Below are 18,278 nucleotides of genomic sequence, written 5' to 3'. Positions count from 1 at the left end.
TATAGAAGTGTGTAGTTACAAATAAAGATACAAAATCACTTCTTTAAACACATTACTGAAAACAGCAGAATTGTTTATGCCATGCCTCAGAGACCGAGTATTCAGGCAACAATTGCTAGATACTTATTTCGGTCAGAGTCTCAATCATTGGCAAATGGCATGTGATATAAGTACAAAATTTAATTAACTTTTTTTGAAACTTTTATATTTTCTTTCAATAAATTATTAAATAAGATTTTAACGCAGATGTAATTAAGTCCTATTAGTCCCCAATACTGCCAAGGAAGCCACGTTCTTACCTGGCTGAACCAACTCCCCCCTCCTCGGTAAAATAGGGCACCTCATGAAATATTCAGTTCTTTCTTAAGAAATGTCCACATATCGATGTCAAATCTTTGTTTTATTTATCTCTGGAAAAGAAAGTGATGTAATTGCAGGTAAACAACAAACTTGCATGGTGCAATTCCGCTTCAACTTTAGTTTTCTTACAGATGGCTTCACATGTTCCTCAAGTACCCTCTGATATACACTAGAATGCATAGTGATGCACTATGATGGTGAGTTGGCCAGGTCCTGCTGCAGCAAAGTATCCCCAAACCATGACACTTCCACCTCCATGTTTCACAGTTGGTATGAGGTTCTTTTCCTGGAATACTGTATTTGGTGTAGATCAAACAGGTCCTCTTTTCTGGTGTCAAATTATTCAATTTTAGACTCATCTGTCCATAGAACACTATTCCAGAAATCCTGGTGTTTGTCTATGTTCTCTCTGGCAAACTTCAGTCTGGCCTTCATGTTTCTCTTAAAGACTGCACAAATTTAAAGTGAATGGGAGGTGTACAAGGAGGAAACCTTTGCTCTCTTTCTAATTGAAGAGGCATGCAGTTTCACATCAACAGTAGCAAGAGCCTCTGTAGGTCCCGTGATGACATTTTAGGGGTTTTGGAGACTTTTTAGCATCTTGCGGTCTGCTCTGTGTGGGGGGGGGGGTCAACTTTCTTGGACAGCCAGACTTGGGCATGTTTTCAGTTGTTTGGAAAGCCCTCCACTTGTACACTATTTTCTAGACTGTGGAATGGCTAATGTCAAATTCTTTTTAAATCCCTTACCAAACTTAAAAGCTGCTACAATCTTCTTTCTGAAGGTCTCGGACAGCTCTTTTGATCTCACCATGGTGTTCACTCTCACCGCAGCAGTCATGAGCACACCAAACTAAATGTCTGAGGTTTAAGTAGGACAAACTTCCTTCAAAATGCTGAGTAACGATGTTCTAATCATGTGAACCTGATGTGATACACCTGTGTGTGATTTGAGCCACTTTAAGTGAGAGGATATGTGGGGGTGTCCTAATTTATTCCTCAGTTAGAATGCACATTTTTGTGGATATCTTTTGTTTCATGAGTAAATCAAGGAAAATTTTTGTTGTTTACCTGCAATTATATCACTTTCTTTTCCAGAGATAAATAAAAGATTTGACATCGATATGTGAACCTTTCTTAAGAAAGAACTGAATATTTCATGAGGTATCCTAATTTTTTCACATGACTATATTTCTTAACCCAAACCATTTAAAGAATTTCCCAGAAGCAAGGCAACCTCTAGTTCCTATAGCTCTCTCTACTCCTTCAGATGGTAATATAAATAACGTGGAAGATAAGTGAACTCCATTTAATCCAAGTTTCAAGTTTTATTATTTTTAATATACCGACCATCGACAAATATCTAGCCGGTTTACAGTACTAAAATAAAATAAAAGATTAAAATACTTATAGAAGGTGGGAGAGTGAACATTAAAAGACATTTTACATAGACAAACATGAATGTGGGGGTAAAAGGGAAAGGGGGGGTTGATAATTACATCATTTAAAAAAAAAAAAAAGGAAAATGAGTTATAAAGAAAAGGGAGGGGGTGGGGATGTAACATTAGGGATGGGGTCGCTTCTTAAAAGCGGTTGGTAAACTGTTATGAATGAAAAGTTTAGAAGCTGTGGAATGCATCTTGAAATAAGAATGTTTTAGTTTGGTCTTGAATTTGTCAAGAAGAGTTTCATAGCAGAGTTGAGATGGCAAGGCATTCCATAAAGTTGGAGCAACTACAGAGAAGTTAGTTTTTCAGGTATAATAAAATTATTTGATGGAGGGGACAGACAGTAAGTTCTGATCTGATATGAGAGTCCGGGAAGGGCAGAGAGGGATAATGAGTTTATCCAGAAAAGGTGGAAGGCGCGAGGGTTTAATTTTAAAGACTAGCATTAGTGTTTTATAAGTGATACGGTGTGTGATAGGTAGCCAGTGGGCTTCTTTCAAAAGAGGAGTAACATGATCATATTTCCCTATCTTATGAATACGTTTTATTGCCATATTTTGGATGAGCTGTAGGCGCCGTAATTCTTTTTGGGGGATCCCATTATATAAAGAATTACAGTAATCAAGATGAGAGATGACCAATGAGTGAACAAGGGTTGTAATAGCTTTAGTTTCGAGGATAGAAGTTAGAGAACGGATAAGCCGAAGTTTATAGAAGCAGGTTTTTACAACGGAGCTTATCTGGTCGTGAAAGGTTAAATCTTTGTCTATAATTACTCCGAGCAGTTTTATTTTTGGTTCCATTTTTACTGGACAAGATTTAATGAAGATTTTTCCTTTTATTAAGAACATAAGAAGTTGCCTCCACTGGGTCAGACCAGAGGTCCATCCTGCCCAGTGGTCCGCTCCCGCGGCGGCCCATCAGGTCCGCGACCTGTGAAGTGGTTTCTGACCACTTCTATAACCTACCTCCAGTTCTATCTGTACCCCTCTATCCCCTTATCCTCCAGGAACCTATCCAAACCTTCCTTGAACCCCTGTACAGAGTTCTGGCTTATCACCTCCTCCGGAAGCTTGTTCCATGTGTCCACAACCCTCTGGGTAAAAAAGAACTTCCTAGCATTTGTTCTAAACCTGTCCCCTTTCAATTTCTCCGAGTGACCCCTAGTGCTTGTGGCTCCCCACAGTTTGAAGAATCTGTTCTTATTCACTTTCTCTATGCCCTTTAGGATTTTGAAGGTTTCTATCATGTCCCCTCTAAGTCTCCTCTTCTCCAGAGAGAACAGCCCCAGCGTTTTTAACCTGTCAGCGTATGAGAAATTTTCCATACCTTTTATCAGTTTAGTCGCCCTCCTCTGCACTCCCTCGAGTACCGCCATGTCCTTTTTGAGGTACGGCGACCAGTATTGAACACAGTACTCCAGGTGCGGGCGCACCATTGCGCGATACAGCGGCATGATGACTTCCTTCGTCCTGGTTGTGATACCCTTTTTGATGATGCCCAGCATTCTGTTTGCTTTCTTTGAGGCTGTCGCATACTGCGCCGATGGTTTCAGTAATGTGTCAACCATCACCCCCAGATCCCTTTCAAGGTTACTCACCCCTAGCCGTGTTCCCCCCATTTTGTAGCTGAACATTGGGTTCTTTTTCCCTACTTGCATGACCTTGCATTTCTCTACGTTAAAACTCATTTGCCACTTTTTTGCCCATTCTTCCAGTCTCGTTAGGTCCCTTTGCAGGTTTTCACAGTCTTCCGTGTTCCTAACCCTGCTGCAGAGTTTGGTGTCATCAGCAAATTTGATAACCTCAGATTTTGTCCCCGTCTCCAGATCGTCAATAAATATATTGAACAATAGAGGTCCCAGCACCGACCCCTGTGGAACTCCGCTTGTGACCCATTGCCAGTCTGAGTATTGGCCCTTTACTCCAACCCTCTGTTTCCTGCCTGCCAACCAGTGTTTGATCCATCGGTAGATATCCCCTTGCACCCCGTGGTTCCACAGCTTTTTTAGTAGCTGTTCGTGAGGTACCTTGTCGAAGGCTTTTTGGAAGTCAAGGTAAATGATGTCTATGGATTTCCCCTTATCCATCTGGCTGTTTATTCCCTCGAAGAAGTACAGCAAGTTCGTGAGGCACGACCTTCCCTTGCAGAAGCCATGCTGGCTCGCCTTCAGTTGTCCATTGTTTTCTATGTGTTCGCTGATTGTGTCCTTTACCATTGCTTCCATCATCTTTCCCGGAACCGAGGTCAAGCTCACAGGCCTGTAGTTTCCAGGGTCACCCCTTGATCCCTTCTTAAAGATGGGCGTGACATTTGCTATTTTCCAGTCCTCTGGGATCTCCCCAGTTTTTAGGGAGAGGTTACATATTTGGCGAAGTGTCTCTGCTATTTCGTTTCTCAGTTCTTTTAGTACCCTTGGGTGGATGCCGTCCGGGCCCGGTGATTTGTCGCTCTTCAGTCTATCTATCTGTCTGAGGACATCCTCTTTGCTTACCTCTAGTTGTACCAGCCTTTCGTAGTGTTCTCCGTTTATAATCACCTCGAGTTCTGGGATATTGGATGTGTCCTCTCTGGTGAAGACTGACGAGAAGAATTTGTTTAACCTGTCAGCTATCTCTTTTTCCTCCTTTATCGCTCCTTTCCTGTCTCCGTCATCCAGTGGTCCCACTTCCTCTCTGGCTGGTTGTTTCCCTTTCACATACCTGAAGAAGGGTTTGAAGTTTCTTGCTTCTCCTGCCAGTCTTTCCTCATATTCTCTCTTTGCCTTCCTGACCTCTCGATGGCATTCTTTCTGGTGTCTTTTGTGCTCTTCCTGGTTTTCCTTTGTTGGTTCCTTTTTCCATTTCTTGAAGGATGATTTCTTGTCGCTTATCGCCTTTTTAACTGCAGTTGTTATCCATGCTGGGTTTCTAGTTCGATTTTTTTTGCACCCTTTCCTAAACCTTGGGACACACAGGTCTTGTGCCTCGAGCACTGTGCCTTTAAGCAGTGTCCAGGCTTCCTTTACGGTCTTCATCTTCCCTGAGCTGTTGCTGAGCTTTTTTCCTACCATTTTCCTCATGTCTTTGTAGTTTCCTTTTCTGAAGTTGAGTGCTGTCGTTGTGGTTCTTTTCACCTTTGATGTTCCCACGTTTAATTTGTACTGGATCATGTTGTGATCGCTGTTCCCTAACGGTGCTAGTACCACCACTTCCTTTGTGGGTCCCTCTAGCCCGTTGAGGATTAGGTCTAGATTGTTCTTGATTGGAAATCGGAGAAATCTTTATCCTTTCATAAAAAGAAATTTCCTTTTTGTTTCTCCTTGATTTCTGTAATTTTGCCAATGTTCTCTCTACAATTTATTAGGATTGGGGGTCTATATAGAGACATATAACAAGTAAGGTGGTTTATTCATTTTCTGGGATTTTTTCTTATTGTAACTCCTTTCTTTAACAAGTGTAAGCTTTTAATATTGAAAAATTGCAACAAAAAAACCCTTTAAGGATGCAAGAATATGATCAGAAATAACAGGCATATAGTCAAATTTATTTATAATTTTTAATTTTCTTCCTTTACTATTGAAATTGAAGTTTCATCTTTTAATTATTTTTATATAGTACTTTTATGTAAAGCGCATAGATGTTCTTAGATTGTGGTATATCAAGTGTAAAATAAACTTGGAAGTAGTAAAACACATTTTATGCTGTTTAACCTAGGAATAAGCAGGGCCTTTCCCCAAGCCATCTCAATAATGGCCTATGGACTTCTCTTTTAGGAAATTATCCAAACCTTTTTTAAACCCTGCAAAGCTAACTGATTTCACCACAATGAATTCCAGCAATGAACTCCAGCAACGAATTCCAGAGTTTAATTACATGTTATATGATGAAATATTTTCTCCGTTTTATTTCAAATCTATTACTTAGTAGCTTCATTGCATGTCCCCTAGTCCTAGTATTTTTGGAAAGAGTGAACAAGCAATTCACATTTACCCTTTTCACTCCACTTATTAGTTTATAGACCTCTATCATATCACTCCTGAGCCATCTCTTCTACAGGTTTTAGCCTTTCCTCATAAGGAAGTCATTCCATTCCTTTTACCATTTTTTGTCATTCTCTGTACCTTTTCTAATTCTGCTATATCTTTTTTGAGATATGGTGACCACAACTGCACACAGTATTCGAGGTGCAGCCCTACCATAGAGCAATACAAGGGTATTGTATTATAATATTTTCATCTTTGTTTTCCATTCCTTTCCTGATAATTCTTAACATTCTATTTGCTTTCTTAGCAGCCGCCACACATTAAGCTGAGGATTTCAATGTATCCTCAACAATGACTCCTAGAACCTTTTCCTGGGCAGTGACTTCTAACACAGAACCCAGCATCACATAGATATAGTTTGGGTTCCTCTTTTCCACATGTATCACTTTGCATTTGCTAACATTAAACGTCATTGCCATTTTGATACCCAGTCTTCCAGTCTCGCAAGGTCCTCCTGCAATTTTTCACAATCCTCTTGCAATTTAACAACTTTGTGTCATCAGCAAATTTAATTTTTACTAGTTATTTCCATCTTTAGATCATGGATAAATATGTTAGAAAGTAGTGATCCTAGCACAGATCCCTGGGGAACCCCTACTAGTTACCCTTCTCAATTGAGAATATTGGCCTTTTAAACCCACTCTCTGTTTTCTGTCTTTCAACCTGTTCTCAATTCATGAAAGGACATCACCTTATATCCCATGACTTTTAATGTCTTCAGAAGGCTTCATGAGGTGCTTTGTCATATGCCTTATCCACATGTTCATTCACCCCTTCAAAGAAATGCAGTAAATTGGTGAGGCGAGATTTTCTTTGACTAAAACCATGTTGGTTTTCTCTCATTAATCCATGCTTATGTATATGTTCTGTCATTTTGTTCTTTATAATAGTCTCTACCATTTTGCCCTGCACCAGCATCAAACTCACAGGCCTATAATTTCCTGGATCACCTCTGGAACCCTTTTTAAAAATCGGCATCACCTTGACAACTCCTCTCTTACTACTTCTCATGCTTTTTTGTATCTTGCCAACAGGTCCAGTCCAACCAACTCTCTTTGCACTGGCTCTTTGCTCAGCCAGAGCTACTGCTTTGACTTTGAATCTGAGCCCCATTTTGCCCATAGTTTTTTGTTTGTTTGTTTTTTTTACTCTTCTCAAGGAATTGAGCTACACTGTTATGGTCTTCATAGAATCTTGATGGTGCTGTAGATACTACAATGGCTGAGCAGGATGCTGGCAAGCAGAGATGGAGAGCAGCAGTCGGCAAGGCCCCAACAATAGGAAATGATGTAGACCCATTTGAGAAACATTGCTACATAGTGTGATCTATATGGAATTGTCAAGTCTTTGTACTTAAGCAATCTAAAATAGATTTTATCTAAAAAGGGATTTGACTTTTCACACTTTCACAGAACATTTAGTGTAATGTGCCCAGAATGAGCTTGTATAAAAAGTCTTGTGACTCTATTAAGATTCATCATGAGTCCAATGTTATCTGAAAATGGCTTTGTTAATTCTGCAGTATTCACTAAGGAGTATATTATTGTAAACTATACAAATCCACATTAGTTTATCTGTGTTGTAATTTCTTTGGTCTTAATCATTTTATAACAGAATAAATGAGGGTTCGCTTATCATTTTTACTTTTTGTGTGTGTAACAAAATCCAGATATTTTGCTCAACACCATCTTTATCTGCCCTGATAAGTATATAATGAAATGAAGTACATAAGAATAGCCTAGCCTTACTGGGTCAGACCAATGGTCCATCTTGCCCAGTATCCCATCTTTGTGGAGGCCAATTCAAGTCACAAGTACCTTGCAAAAACCCAAATAGTAGCAGCATTTCATACTACCGTCCCAACAGCAGACTATGAACTTTGCCTACAGGAATTTGTCCAAACCTTTTTTTTTAAACCAGCTATATTAACTGCTCTTACCACATCTTCTGGCAACGCGTTTCAGAGCTTAACTATTCGCTGAGTGAAAAAATATATTTCTTCCTATTGGTTTTAAAAATATTACTCTTTAATTTCGAGTGTCCCCTAGTATTTGTAAATCTTGATGCAGTAAAAAAATCGATCCACTTGTACTCGTTCTATACCACTCAGGATTTTGTAGACTTCAATCATATCTCCCCTCAGCTGTCTCTTTTCCAAGCTGAAGAGCCCTAACCTTTTTAGTTTTTCCTCATACGAAAGGAATTCCATCCCCTTTATGATCTTGATGTCTCTTCTTTGAACTTTCTAGTGCCGCTATATTTTTTTGGAGATAAGGAGACCAGAACTGAATGCAATACTCAAGATGAAGTCACACCACTGAGTGATACAGAAGCATTTTAACATTCTTAGTCTTGTTAACCATCCCTTAACTAATAGTTCCAAGCATCCTGTTTGCTTTCTTGGCCGCCACCACAGATTGGGCAGAAGGCTTCAGCGTATTGTCTATGATGACACCCAGATCCTTTTCTTGAGTGCTAACTCCCAAGGTGGTTGCTAGCATCCGATAACTTATGATTTGGATTATTCTTCCCAATGTGCATCACTTTGCATTTGTCCACATTGAATTTCTTGTGGCAATGAATGGGGTGACTCTTGGGTAATCAAAGAGGAGCCACCCTTTTCTAAATTTGTATGAGAAAAGTCCAGTGGTTGTTTTCTTCAGATGATTTAACTTTTTGACTAATTCAACTAGATTGGTAACAAGTGAAAATCCAATCCCATCCTCTTATAAGAACATAAGAATTGCCGCTGCTTGGTCAGACCAGTGGCCCATCTTGCCCAGCAGTCTGCTTATGCGGCAGCCCTTAGGTCAAAGACCAGTGCCCTAACTGAGACTAGCCTTACCTGCGTAAGTTCTGGTTAAGCAGGAGATTGTCTAACTTTGTCTTGAATCCCTGTAGGGTGTTTTCCCCTATATCAGCCTCCGGAAGAGCGTTCCAGTTTTCTACCACTCTGGGTGAAGAAGAACTTCCTTATGTTTGTATGGAATCTGTCCCCTTTTAACTTTAGAGAGTGCCCTCTCGTTCTCTCTACCTTGGAGAGGGTGAATAACCTGTCTTTATCTACTAAGTCTATTCCCTTCATTATCTTGAATGTTTCGATCATGTCCCCTCTGTCTCCTCTTTTCAAGAGAGAAGAGGCCCAGTTTCTCTAATCTCTCACTGTACGACAACTCCTCCAGCCCCTTAACCATTTTAGTCGCTCTTCTATGGACCCTTTTGAGTAGTAATGTGACCTTCATATACGGCGACCAGTATTTTAGGTGAGGGCATAACATGGCCCGGTACAGCAGCATAATAACCTTCTCTGATCTGTTCATGATCCCCTTCTTAATCATTCCTAGCATTCTGTTTGTCCTTTTTGATGCTGCGCAGATAGCTTCGTTGACTTGTCGACCAGTACTCCCAAGTCTCTTTCCTGGGTGGTCTCTCCAAGTACTGCACCGGACATCCTGTATTCGTGTATAAGATTTTTGTTACCAACATGCATCACCTTACAATTATCCATGTTAAACCTCATTTGCCATGTCGTGGCTCATTTCTCGAGCGTGTTTATGTCACATTGCAGGTCTTCGCAATCCTCCTGCGTCTTCACTACTCTGAATAACTTCGTATCATCTGCAAATTTAATCACCTCGTTCGTCGTACCAATTTCCAGGTCATTTTATAAATATCTTGTCTAAGCACTGAACTCTGCAACACTCCACTGGTGATGCTTTTACAGTCCGAGTATCGTTCATTTACCCCCACTCTCTGTTTCCTATCCGCCAGTTTTTAATCCACATGAGTATTTCACCCTCGATTCCATGGCTTGCAATTTTTCGAAGTAATCGTTCATGTGGAACCTTGTCGAACACCTTCTGAAAATCCAGATATACGATGTCAACCGGGTCACCCTTGTCTATCTGCCTGTTTACTCCCTCGAAGAAGTGCAGCAAGTTCGTCAAGCAAGATCTTCCTTTGCTGAAGCCGTGCTGGCTGGTCCTCATCCGATTGTGCCGTCAAGGTGATCAGTGATGCAGTCCTTTATCAGCGCCTCTACCATCTTTCCCGGTACCGAGGCCAGACTCATCGGTCTGTAGTTTCCTGGATCTCCCCTCGAACCTTTCTTGAAGATTGGCGTAACATTCGCCACTTTCCAGTCTTCCGGAATCCTTCCTGATTTGATCAACAGATTGGCTATTAGTTGAAGCAGTTCAGCTATAGCCCCTTTCAGTTCCTTGATTACCCTTGGATGGATGCCATCCGGTCCCGGGGATTTATCATTTTTAAGCCTATTAATCTGCCTGCATACCTCTTCTAGACTGACCGTCAACTCTGTCATTTCCCGTCTTTGTTTCTTGCGTATAGCCTGTTGTGTATATCCTCTTCTGTAAATACAGATGCAAAAAAATGTGTTCAGTTGTCGGCGATGGCTTTGTCCTCCTTTAGCACTTCCTTTATTCCAGGGTCATCCAACGGCTCCACCGCTTCCTTTGCGGGTCATTTCCCCTTAATATATCGAAAGAATTGTTTGAAGATTTTTGCCTCCTTGGCTATTTTTTCCTCATAGTCTCTTTTGGCCCCTCTTACCGCCTTATGGCACCTGCTTTGATGTTTGTGCTTTTTCCAGTTTTTGTCCGTTTTTAACCTTTTCCATTCCTTAAACGAAGTCTTGTCTTTGATCGCTTCCTTCACCGCTACAGTGAGCCACGCCGGTTCCTTGTTCTTTTTCCTCTTGGATCCCTTGTTGATATGTGGTATATATAGATTTTGCGCCTTGGTGACTGTGTCCTTAAAAAGGGTCCATGCTTGCTCTAGCGTTTTTACAGTTCTTATCCTCTTCTTAATCTTCTTCCCCACCATGAATCTCATCCCTTCGTAATTCTCTTTTCTGAAGTTCAGTGCCGTGGCCATCATTCTGGATTGATGTTTTGCCTCCATGTCCAGGTTGAAGCGGATCATATTGTGATCACTGCTTCCCAGCGTTCCTTCTCCTTCTACACCTTGTGTCGGTCCTCGTAGTCCATTTAGAATTAAATCTAGACTTGCATTTCCTCTTGTATTTTCCTTGACAAATTGTTCCAGGAAGCAGTTGCCTACAGCATCCAAGAACTTGATCTCCCTACTGCAGCTGGAGGTGCCTAGGTTCCAGTCTATCCACGAATAATTGAAGTCACTCATGATAACTGCGTTGCCTCCCTTGCAGTTGCGTTTAATCTCGTCGGTCATTTCTCTATCAATTTCTTCGGACTGCCCTGGGGGGTCGTTAGTAGATGCTGATCTTCGTTCTCGTTCCCTTTGTTCCCGGAATTTTTTTTTTGTCATTTTTACAACAGTTCAATATCCAGAACAGTAAAGAATGGAATTTTACAGTCATATAGCATTAGGAAAAATCATTACTTGTTAAAAACTATTTCCATCTAGCCCACATTAAGAGAGGGCTAACTTCCTTAATATAACAAAATTTTTAAAGCAGGAAAACAAGAATTCCTTTTTACAAAAAACAAAACAAAACCCCATTAAGTAACTATTCGTAAGTAAACCCTAAGAAAGGAAATACTCTTCTAACATTTAGGTGTAGCCTACGCTATTTCTCGTTGGAAATAAGTTATTAAATCTTGTGTTGTTCATTTGCATTCAAGAAACTTTCCAGTTGAATTGAATCCCAGAAAATATGTTCTTTACCCTGCAGTTGCACTAAATAAATATTGCACATTAAATAAAATGTGGCTCCAAAAGCCAATACTCTAGGTTTTAATGAAAGAAATAGCTTGCTCCTAACAAGGTTTTCCACTTTCATATGGTCACTATGACAGGCTGCCCAAAGTGTGGCTGCTTGGAGGTGTTCTTAGGCCAGATGTTTTGGACATATAGCAAAATTGTATTATTTTGGAAGAAAGTTCTGCGCATCCTGGAAGAAGGGGCCTGATGGAATTTCTCAGATGGACTGTGCTCATGGCGCTTCATAGTATTTTGCATCAGTGGGTCAATCCTGAGCCTCCTACAGAGCAGTTATGGCCACAGGGGCTCCCAGATTGGAGGTGGGATTTCTCTACAACATCTCTGTAGGTCTCCTCTATGTACTTCTGTCTTTTTCAGCTCCTCCAAGTCTGCTACTCTAACCTCAAGGGAACATACTCATTCTCTGAGAGCTAGGAGCTCTTTGCAGCCAGCATACATATATAACGTCAACCAGGAGATAATCATACATGTGAGAATGCAAAAGACTCGATAGCATCCCTTTTGCTGCTGGACTACTGTCTGCATCTTATTATTGAGCTATTTATTTAAACTCTATTAAGTAGGAATATATTAGACTAGTATAGAGATCCTAATTTGAAACAATTTTATTGAACAAGCCAAAAAAAAGGACAATGAATACAGTAGAAGATACAACATTTGTTCAGGAACTATACAGCAATTATCCCCTCACAACAATGAACCAGAATAAACAAATGAATAATAAACTTCCAGAAGAACCCAGCACAAGAGATGACATAAGAAAAATGTTTCAGGCACAATGAAAGAGTAGCCAGCAATGTGGTAGCAAAGAAAGAACAAGTATCCCAGCCCACCTAACTTAGGAGGCCTTAACAAGACCAAAGCGAAAGATTGACATTCAGGACCTTAGACTCTGATGAGCCTCAAGAGACAATGCATAGGACCTCCCCCCCAAAGTCCCCCACCCCCAATTGTATGTTTTATTTAGTGTTTGATTCTTAGCAGGTAATAAAATATAGTAAGAATATGTAATATAGAGTTCTCATGTTGTCCTAATTATAATAATTGACTATAAATTAGGACTAAGTAAAGAAATGAGCTGGGATGGATGGGAATTAGACTAAGCCAGACCCTGCTTTGCCTCCCAGAGACTATCTCTAGCAGAAAGTTCAAGTTAAAAAACTGTAAAGGGCTTTTATTCTATGGAGAAACATACAGTGTACTTTATGTAGTTTAATTTTGTGGTGAACCATTATGTATTAAGATTATATTGTGCATACAGTATGTATGAAAAATGAATGGAAAAAATGGTATTACAATTAGTACTATTATTATTAGGGGGGCGGGGTCAGGGGTAGAGCTTGGGCAGAGTTTGGGGTGAAGCTTTTGCCCCCTACCCCCAAAACAAAAAAGCGTTCCGCTGCCCATGATTTTATGTAAGCTGTTGTTTAACTGGTTTGTAATGGGTGGTATATAAAGTCAATAATCAAATCAAGTATTCTAACCTTTGTATGTTTGTCTTTGTCCCATTATGATTTTAATATTTTTTTTTTTTTTCATTTTCCATTTCTTATTTGTTTTGCTTACTTTCTACTGTTTTTCTCTCATTTTCCATTTTTTGCCTTCTCTATTCTCCATCTAGCTTCGTTCATTTTGCTGAAGATAAGAATAACGGACACCAGCATTTTACTCACTATTTTGCCCTTTGCTCCTGTATAGTCTCACCTGCCCTGTGTTGCCTTTTCTTTTCCCTTCCTTCACCTCCACTCTTTTTCCCCTGTTTCCTTACCCATTGTCATGGTCTGAAATCTAGTGCCTCAGATCCCTTGATGTTTTGGAACATAAAAGGAAAACAAGGTTGCAGTAAGAGTGACACAGGTGTTTTAAGTACCTAGATAGTTATTGGACTGGCTGAACTTTCCTTGGGGAAAAATGAAAGATTGGTGGCTATAAAAGGTTTTGTTTTTTTTTTTGTTTTTTTTTTTTTGGGGGGGGAGCAAGGAGAGGAGGGATTAGCTGTGCTATGCTAGGAAGGAAGTGAAGAAAAGGGAAGGAGCATGAAACTTGGCTGTAAAAGCAATTGGAATACTATAGAGCTTGAGAAATGGAAGACAATTATTTAATTGTCTTAAGTGATGTAAAAGTTTTAATAATAAAACAGTTCTTGGATTTGTGTGTGCAAATCTGTGCATTTACTGTAAGTAGTAGTCTAATAGAGTAACGGTATAAAGTAATACCCAACTTATGAATGCTTTTCTGTCTGTTTACAAATAAAGTAGTTCACTTGCCTACCTGAAATAAAAGGTCAGTAAACGCATAGTGAATGCCTTTATATTGGACTGCTGTAGCAGCCTTTGTGAGCTGTGCTTTGTTCATCAGATCAGTATAGAGTAGTTCATAAAGGAAATATAATGGTTGAAAGCCAATCACAGATGTATTAGTTCGGTAAAAATCAATACCTGCTTGACTTTTGTTTTTCTGATCACAACATTCTTGATCTATATAAATGAATGTCGCTCATTTTCTTTTTTTGCTTTCATAGACGTTCCAACCTCAGAACAACCTGAATTGTTCCTAAAGAAACTTCAGCAGTGCTGTGTAATTTTTGACTTCATGGATACTCTGTCTGATCTTAAAATGAAAGAATACAAGCGCTCTACTCTTAATGAACTGGTGGACTACATTACAATAAGCCGAGGCTGTTTGACAGAACAGACTTACCCTGAAGTAGTTAGAATGGTGAGTGTTATTCTTTTGAAAATACAGTACATGTATCAACCTCATGTCAGCTTTATCATATGATGTTTCTTTGAATATACTTGAGCAAGCTCTGCTGCACCTGTGCTCTATAAGGAGCTCCATGATAGGAAGTTAAAACAGCAAATAGCAGCTTAGTATCAAAAATAGAAAGGAATATATATATATATATATACACGGTGGTGCCTCGCATAAAGAATGCCTCGCACAGCGAACGCTGCACACAACGAACTTCATTTCATGATTCCTACAACAAACTTCGTTTCACACAACGAAGTCGCCCGAGCTTCCACGATCGCTGCCGATGTATTGCATCCTTCCGCGCAGGCACTGCAGGCAGTCGTTAGTCACTGCGCTTAACTTAAGCACGTATAGCGGCAATCGTTCTTCATTACGAATTAAATCACGCACGTATCACGGCAGTCGTCTTTTTAAGATAAACTCAATATTTTTTATATATCATGGCTTCTAAAAAAAGCAGGAAGGTGATTTCTGTTGAAATGAAACGGGAAATAATTAGAAGGAGTGAATGTGGGGTAAAACAGTGTGACCTCGTCAAAGAGTTTGGCCTCAGCAAGACCACCATTTTCACCATTTTGACAAATTTATCTTTTTTTATGTCATCTTAGCATATTTTATGCTGCAGAACGAATAATTTTTTTTAACATGTATTGTTATGGGAAAACGCGTTTCACATAACGAACTTTTCGCATAACAAACTTGCTCCTGGAACGAATTAAGTTCGTTGTGTGAGGCAACACTGTGTGTGTGTATGTATGTATGTATGTGTATATATATATATATATATATATATATATATATATATATATATATATATATATATATATATATATATATATATATATTTAAATCATTTTTATTTATTTAGAAAAGAAGCATACAAGACAAGAAATGCAACACTCCAAAAACACATGAACAGATAACCCAGTCCACCACATGGTTTCTGGGCGGGGACCTAAAGAACCCAACAAGAACAAACCAGAGACCCCCCCCCTACCACCCCAACCCTCCCAAGCCACTTCAGTGTCAAAAATTCAAAAGAGCACTTCGGGCTCTATGGCAGTGTTCTTCAACCTTTTTACACCTATGGACCAGCAGAAATAAAAGAATTATTTTGTGGACCGGCATCGGTTCGCAGACTGGTGGTTGAAGAACACTGGGCTAAGTCGTGGGCCAGACCCTGCTCATCTCCGCCCCAGTCCCTCCCCCATAATAGTACTAATTGTAACACTATTTCTTCCATTCATTTTTCATATATACACACAATATAATCAGTGGCTTGAGCGCAAGCTTTGGGCACCCTGAGTAAGAGTCCTCGGGGTATCAGGGCTCAGGCTGCGCGTTACCCATCCCCATCGCATCCTGAGGTCCCTGGGGAGGGTGATGGTTGGTCCATTTGGCTTGCAGCCGAAGATTCCATGGTGTGATGGAGTCACAGGAAATGTTTGAGGCAGAAAAATCCTCTCCTCCCTACAGCTGCATTGAAAAGAGCTATAGGCAGACAGCAACAGAAAACTGTGAGTAAACCCCCTATTCATTCCTATGGGAGAATTGGGGTGGGTCTGAAAATCCCAAAATTGAGGGTTTCTAGGGTTAGGGTTCAGGTCTTCCACCTTCAAAACCCCTCTTTCTCTGTTTTTGATCTTTTCAAATCGTCTCCACAGGTCGTTTTTGGTGTAATTTTAATGGTGGCGGCCATCTTGGATTTCAAACGATATTTTTTTTTCAAAAGCCTCTATCTGCATAACCCACCCCATCCAGATTTTGCTCCCAATCAGCTGGGGTGGACTCCTCAGGGATGCAAATTCATGTTGAGTTATTGGCAGAAGAGCATCCATGTACGTCCTGCTGTAACACACATGAGGGAGGGACGGGAGCCTTGGGCTTAGCCTCAACCTCCAGGGCTGGTGAACCGCTATGTGTCTGGGAAATGGGTAAAAAATGTTGCCCAGGACCTTTTACTTGCGTTTATGCGAAGTGGAGGCGCATGGCATCAGGAAATTCTACAAATGCCCAACTAGAGGACTTCCCCTGCATCAGGCTTCTCCCTGGAATTTGTTAATCTTATGTGGAGAGCCTTTTTGATATATTCTGGTTGGGGGGGGGGGGTTACAACATACGAACGCGCAGCCTTTGGCTTAGGGAGCATCTTCTCCTCCTGTATTTGCTTTTCATATAAGCATGCTGGCCCATGGCTTCAGCGACCTTTTGGATCACAACAGGTCGGACAGTTTGTCTGATTGCATGCCGCTTTTGTTCCAAGATTCTGATTCTGTCTTGGATGACTCTGGTTCTCTGTTCGGGCCCGGCAGCTGCAAGATCTCCCTGGCTCCCTACCTGGGAGATATCCTTGTGTTCCCTGCCTTTTCAGGTCGGTCTCTGTCCACCATTTTATTTCCGATGTGGTGTCAGAGTGCCACAGCTTTTCAAGTGCACGGTTATGAGTGGCAATAAGGACCAGAGCTCTTTCCAGATATTACTGCCCTGAACACGGATTGCTAAGGCCATGACCAAACTTTATCTAATCTAATGAAACTGACATCTCTCGACAGTTCTTCCTGTCCAAGGTTATCGTCAACATTTCAGTGCTTTCAGACGCCAGCAGTATGCTGGGTTCCACCTCAACTCTTTCTCTAAAAATATACAATGATACCAGGCTGCTGACCCTGCTCCCATATATAGGGGGGGGGGGTTGTCAGCATTTCTGGGAGATTGGGAGAAAATCTTCTCAGACCGATGAGTGCTAGATAACATCTGAGAGAGTCACAAGATTGAGTTTTATCACCCTCCCATGGATTTGTTCCTCGATTCTCCTGCTGACCGGCTGGAAAAGGAGCTCAGGGTCTGAGTTAATCCAGGAGACTTTTGGACATTTGGGCCATAGAACCTGTTCCCGACTGTCTCAGGCTCGGGCAGATAATCCAGATAATTTATTGTGCCAAAGAAAGGCACAGAGGACTGGAGACCCATTTTGGATCTCAATGTAGTGAATGCGTTTCTGAGAGTCCCACTTTTCCAGACCACAGAAAATATCTGCGGTTTCATGAACTTCAGCAGCATTTTCAGTTTGCGGCTCTCCCATTTGGACTGGCGATAGCCCCCCAGACTTTCACCTAAGTCCCCCACACTTTCACCAAAGTCATAGTGCATGGGGATTCAAGTTCATCTTTATCTGGATGATTGGCCAATTAGGGCCCTGTCCAGACAAGAGTGCAAGCTGTCAGTGCGTCAAGTAATGGACTAGCTTCAGCGTTTAGGCTGGATTGTCAACTTCAGGAAGAGCCATCTGGAACCCACCCAGAGGCTGGAGTACCTGGGCATTTGCTTCGACATGGCTTGTGGCTGAGTGTTTCTTCCCGAGACAAGCAAAAGGAAGCGCCAGAGCCAGATCCAGTCTCTATGGAAATGCAATCTCCAACTGCTTGACAATTACCAACAAGAAAGGAAATAAAACTGCAAACAACTAGAGCAAGTGTAGGTCCTATAGAATGGAATAAGCTTCCAACTTATATAAGGCAGTAAGGAGATGTTAAGACATTTAAAAAAATTGATATAATGGTATTTATTTTGTAAAATGAAGTACATGTGTTGAAAAATCATTTTGTGCTGGATGTTTATGTATATTATGTATGTAAATTTTATGATACGCTTTGCAAATAAATAAATAAACTATTACCTTCAGGTGCTGGGCTCCATGGTGGCAACGCTGGAGGTTGTCCCCTGGGCCAGGACCCATATGCAACCTCTACAGGACTCTCTTCTATTCCGGTGGTCTCTTAGACTCATCCTGAAGATGAATTTGTGGCTATATGGATGGTGTTGTCGAGAGCATTTTGGCTTCCTGGACCATGGGATGATTTCCAAGGGCTGCTGAGCAGGGATAGTATACATCTATCAAAGAAGGGAAGAAATGTCTTCAGCGGCAGGCTGGCTAATCTACTGAAGAGGGCTTTAAACTAGAAGTGA

General features: G+C 40.8%; 1 protein-coding gene across 2 annotated transcripts in view; it reads left to right on the top strand.

Moving 5' to 3' along the window:
• PPP2R5E (protein phosphatase 2 regulatory subunit B'epsilon) overlaps nt 1-18,278 on the top strand; it is a 274,354-nt gene that overhangs the window by 76,088 nt on the left and 179,988 nt on the right. For both annotated transcript variants that reach the window (XM_033953140.1, XM_033953139.1), the window contains exon 3: nt 14,077-14,273. In XM_033953140.1, the coding sequence (XP_033809031.1) occupies nt 14,077-14,273 (197 nt within the window). The remainder of the gene's footprint in view (nt 1-14,076; nt 14,274-18,278) is intronic.

This window comes from Geotrypetes seraphini, chromosome 7, assembly GCF_902459505.1.
Source record: "Geotrypetes seraphini chromosome 7, aGeoSer1.1, whole genome shotgun sequence".
NCBI classification, from domain to species: Eukaryota; Metazoa; Chordata; class Amphibia; order Gymnophiona; family Dermophiidae; genus Geotrypetes; species Geotrypetes seraphini.
The sequence above is the reverse complement of the archived record's forward strand: the minus strand, read 5'-3'. Positions and strand labels throughout refer to the sequence as shown.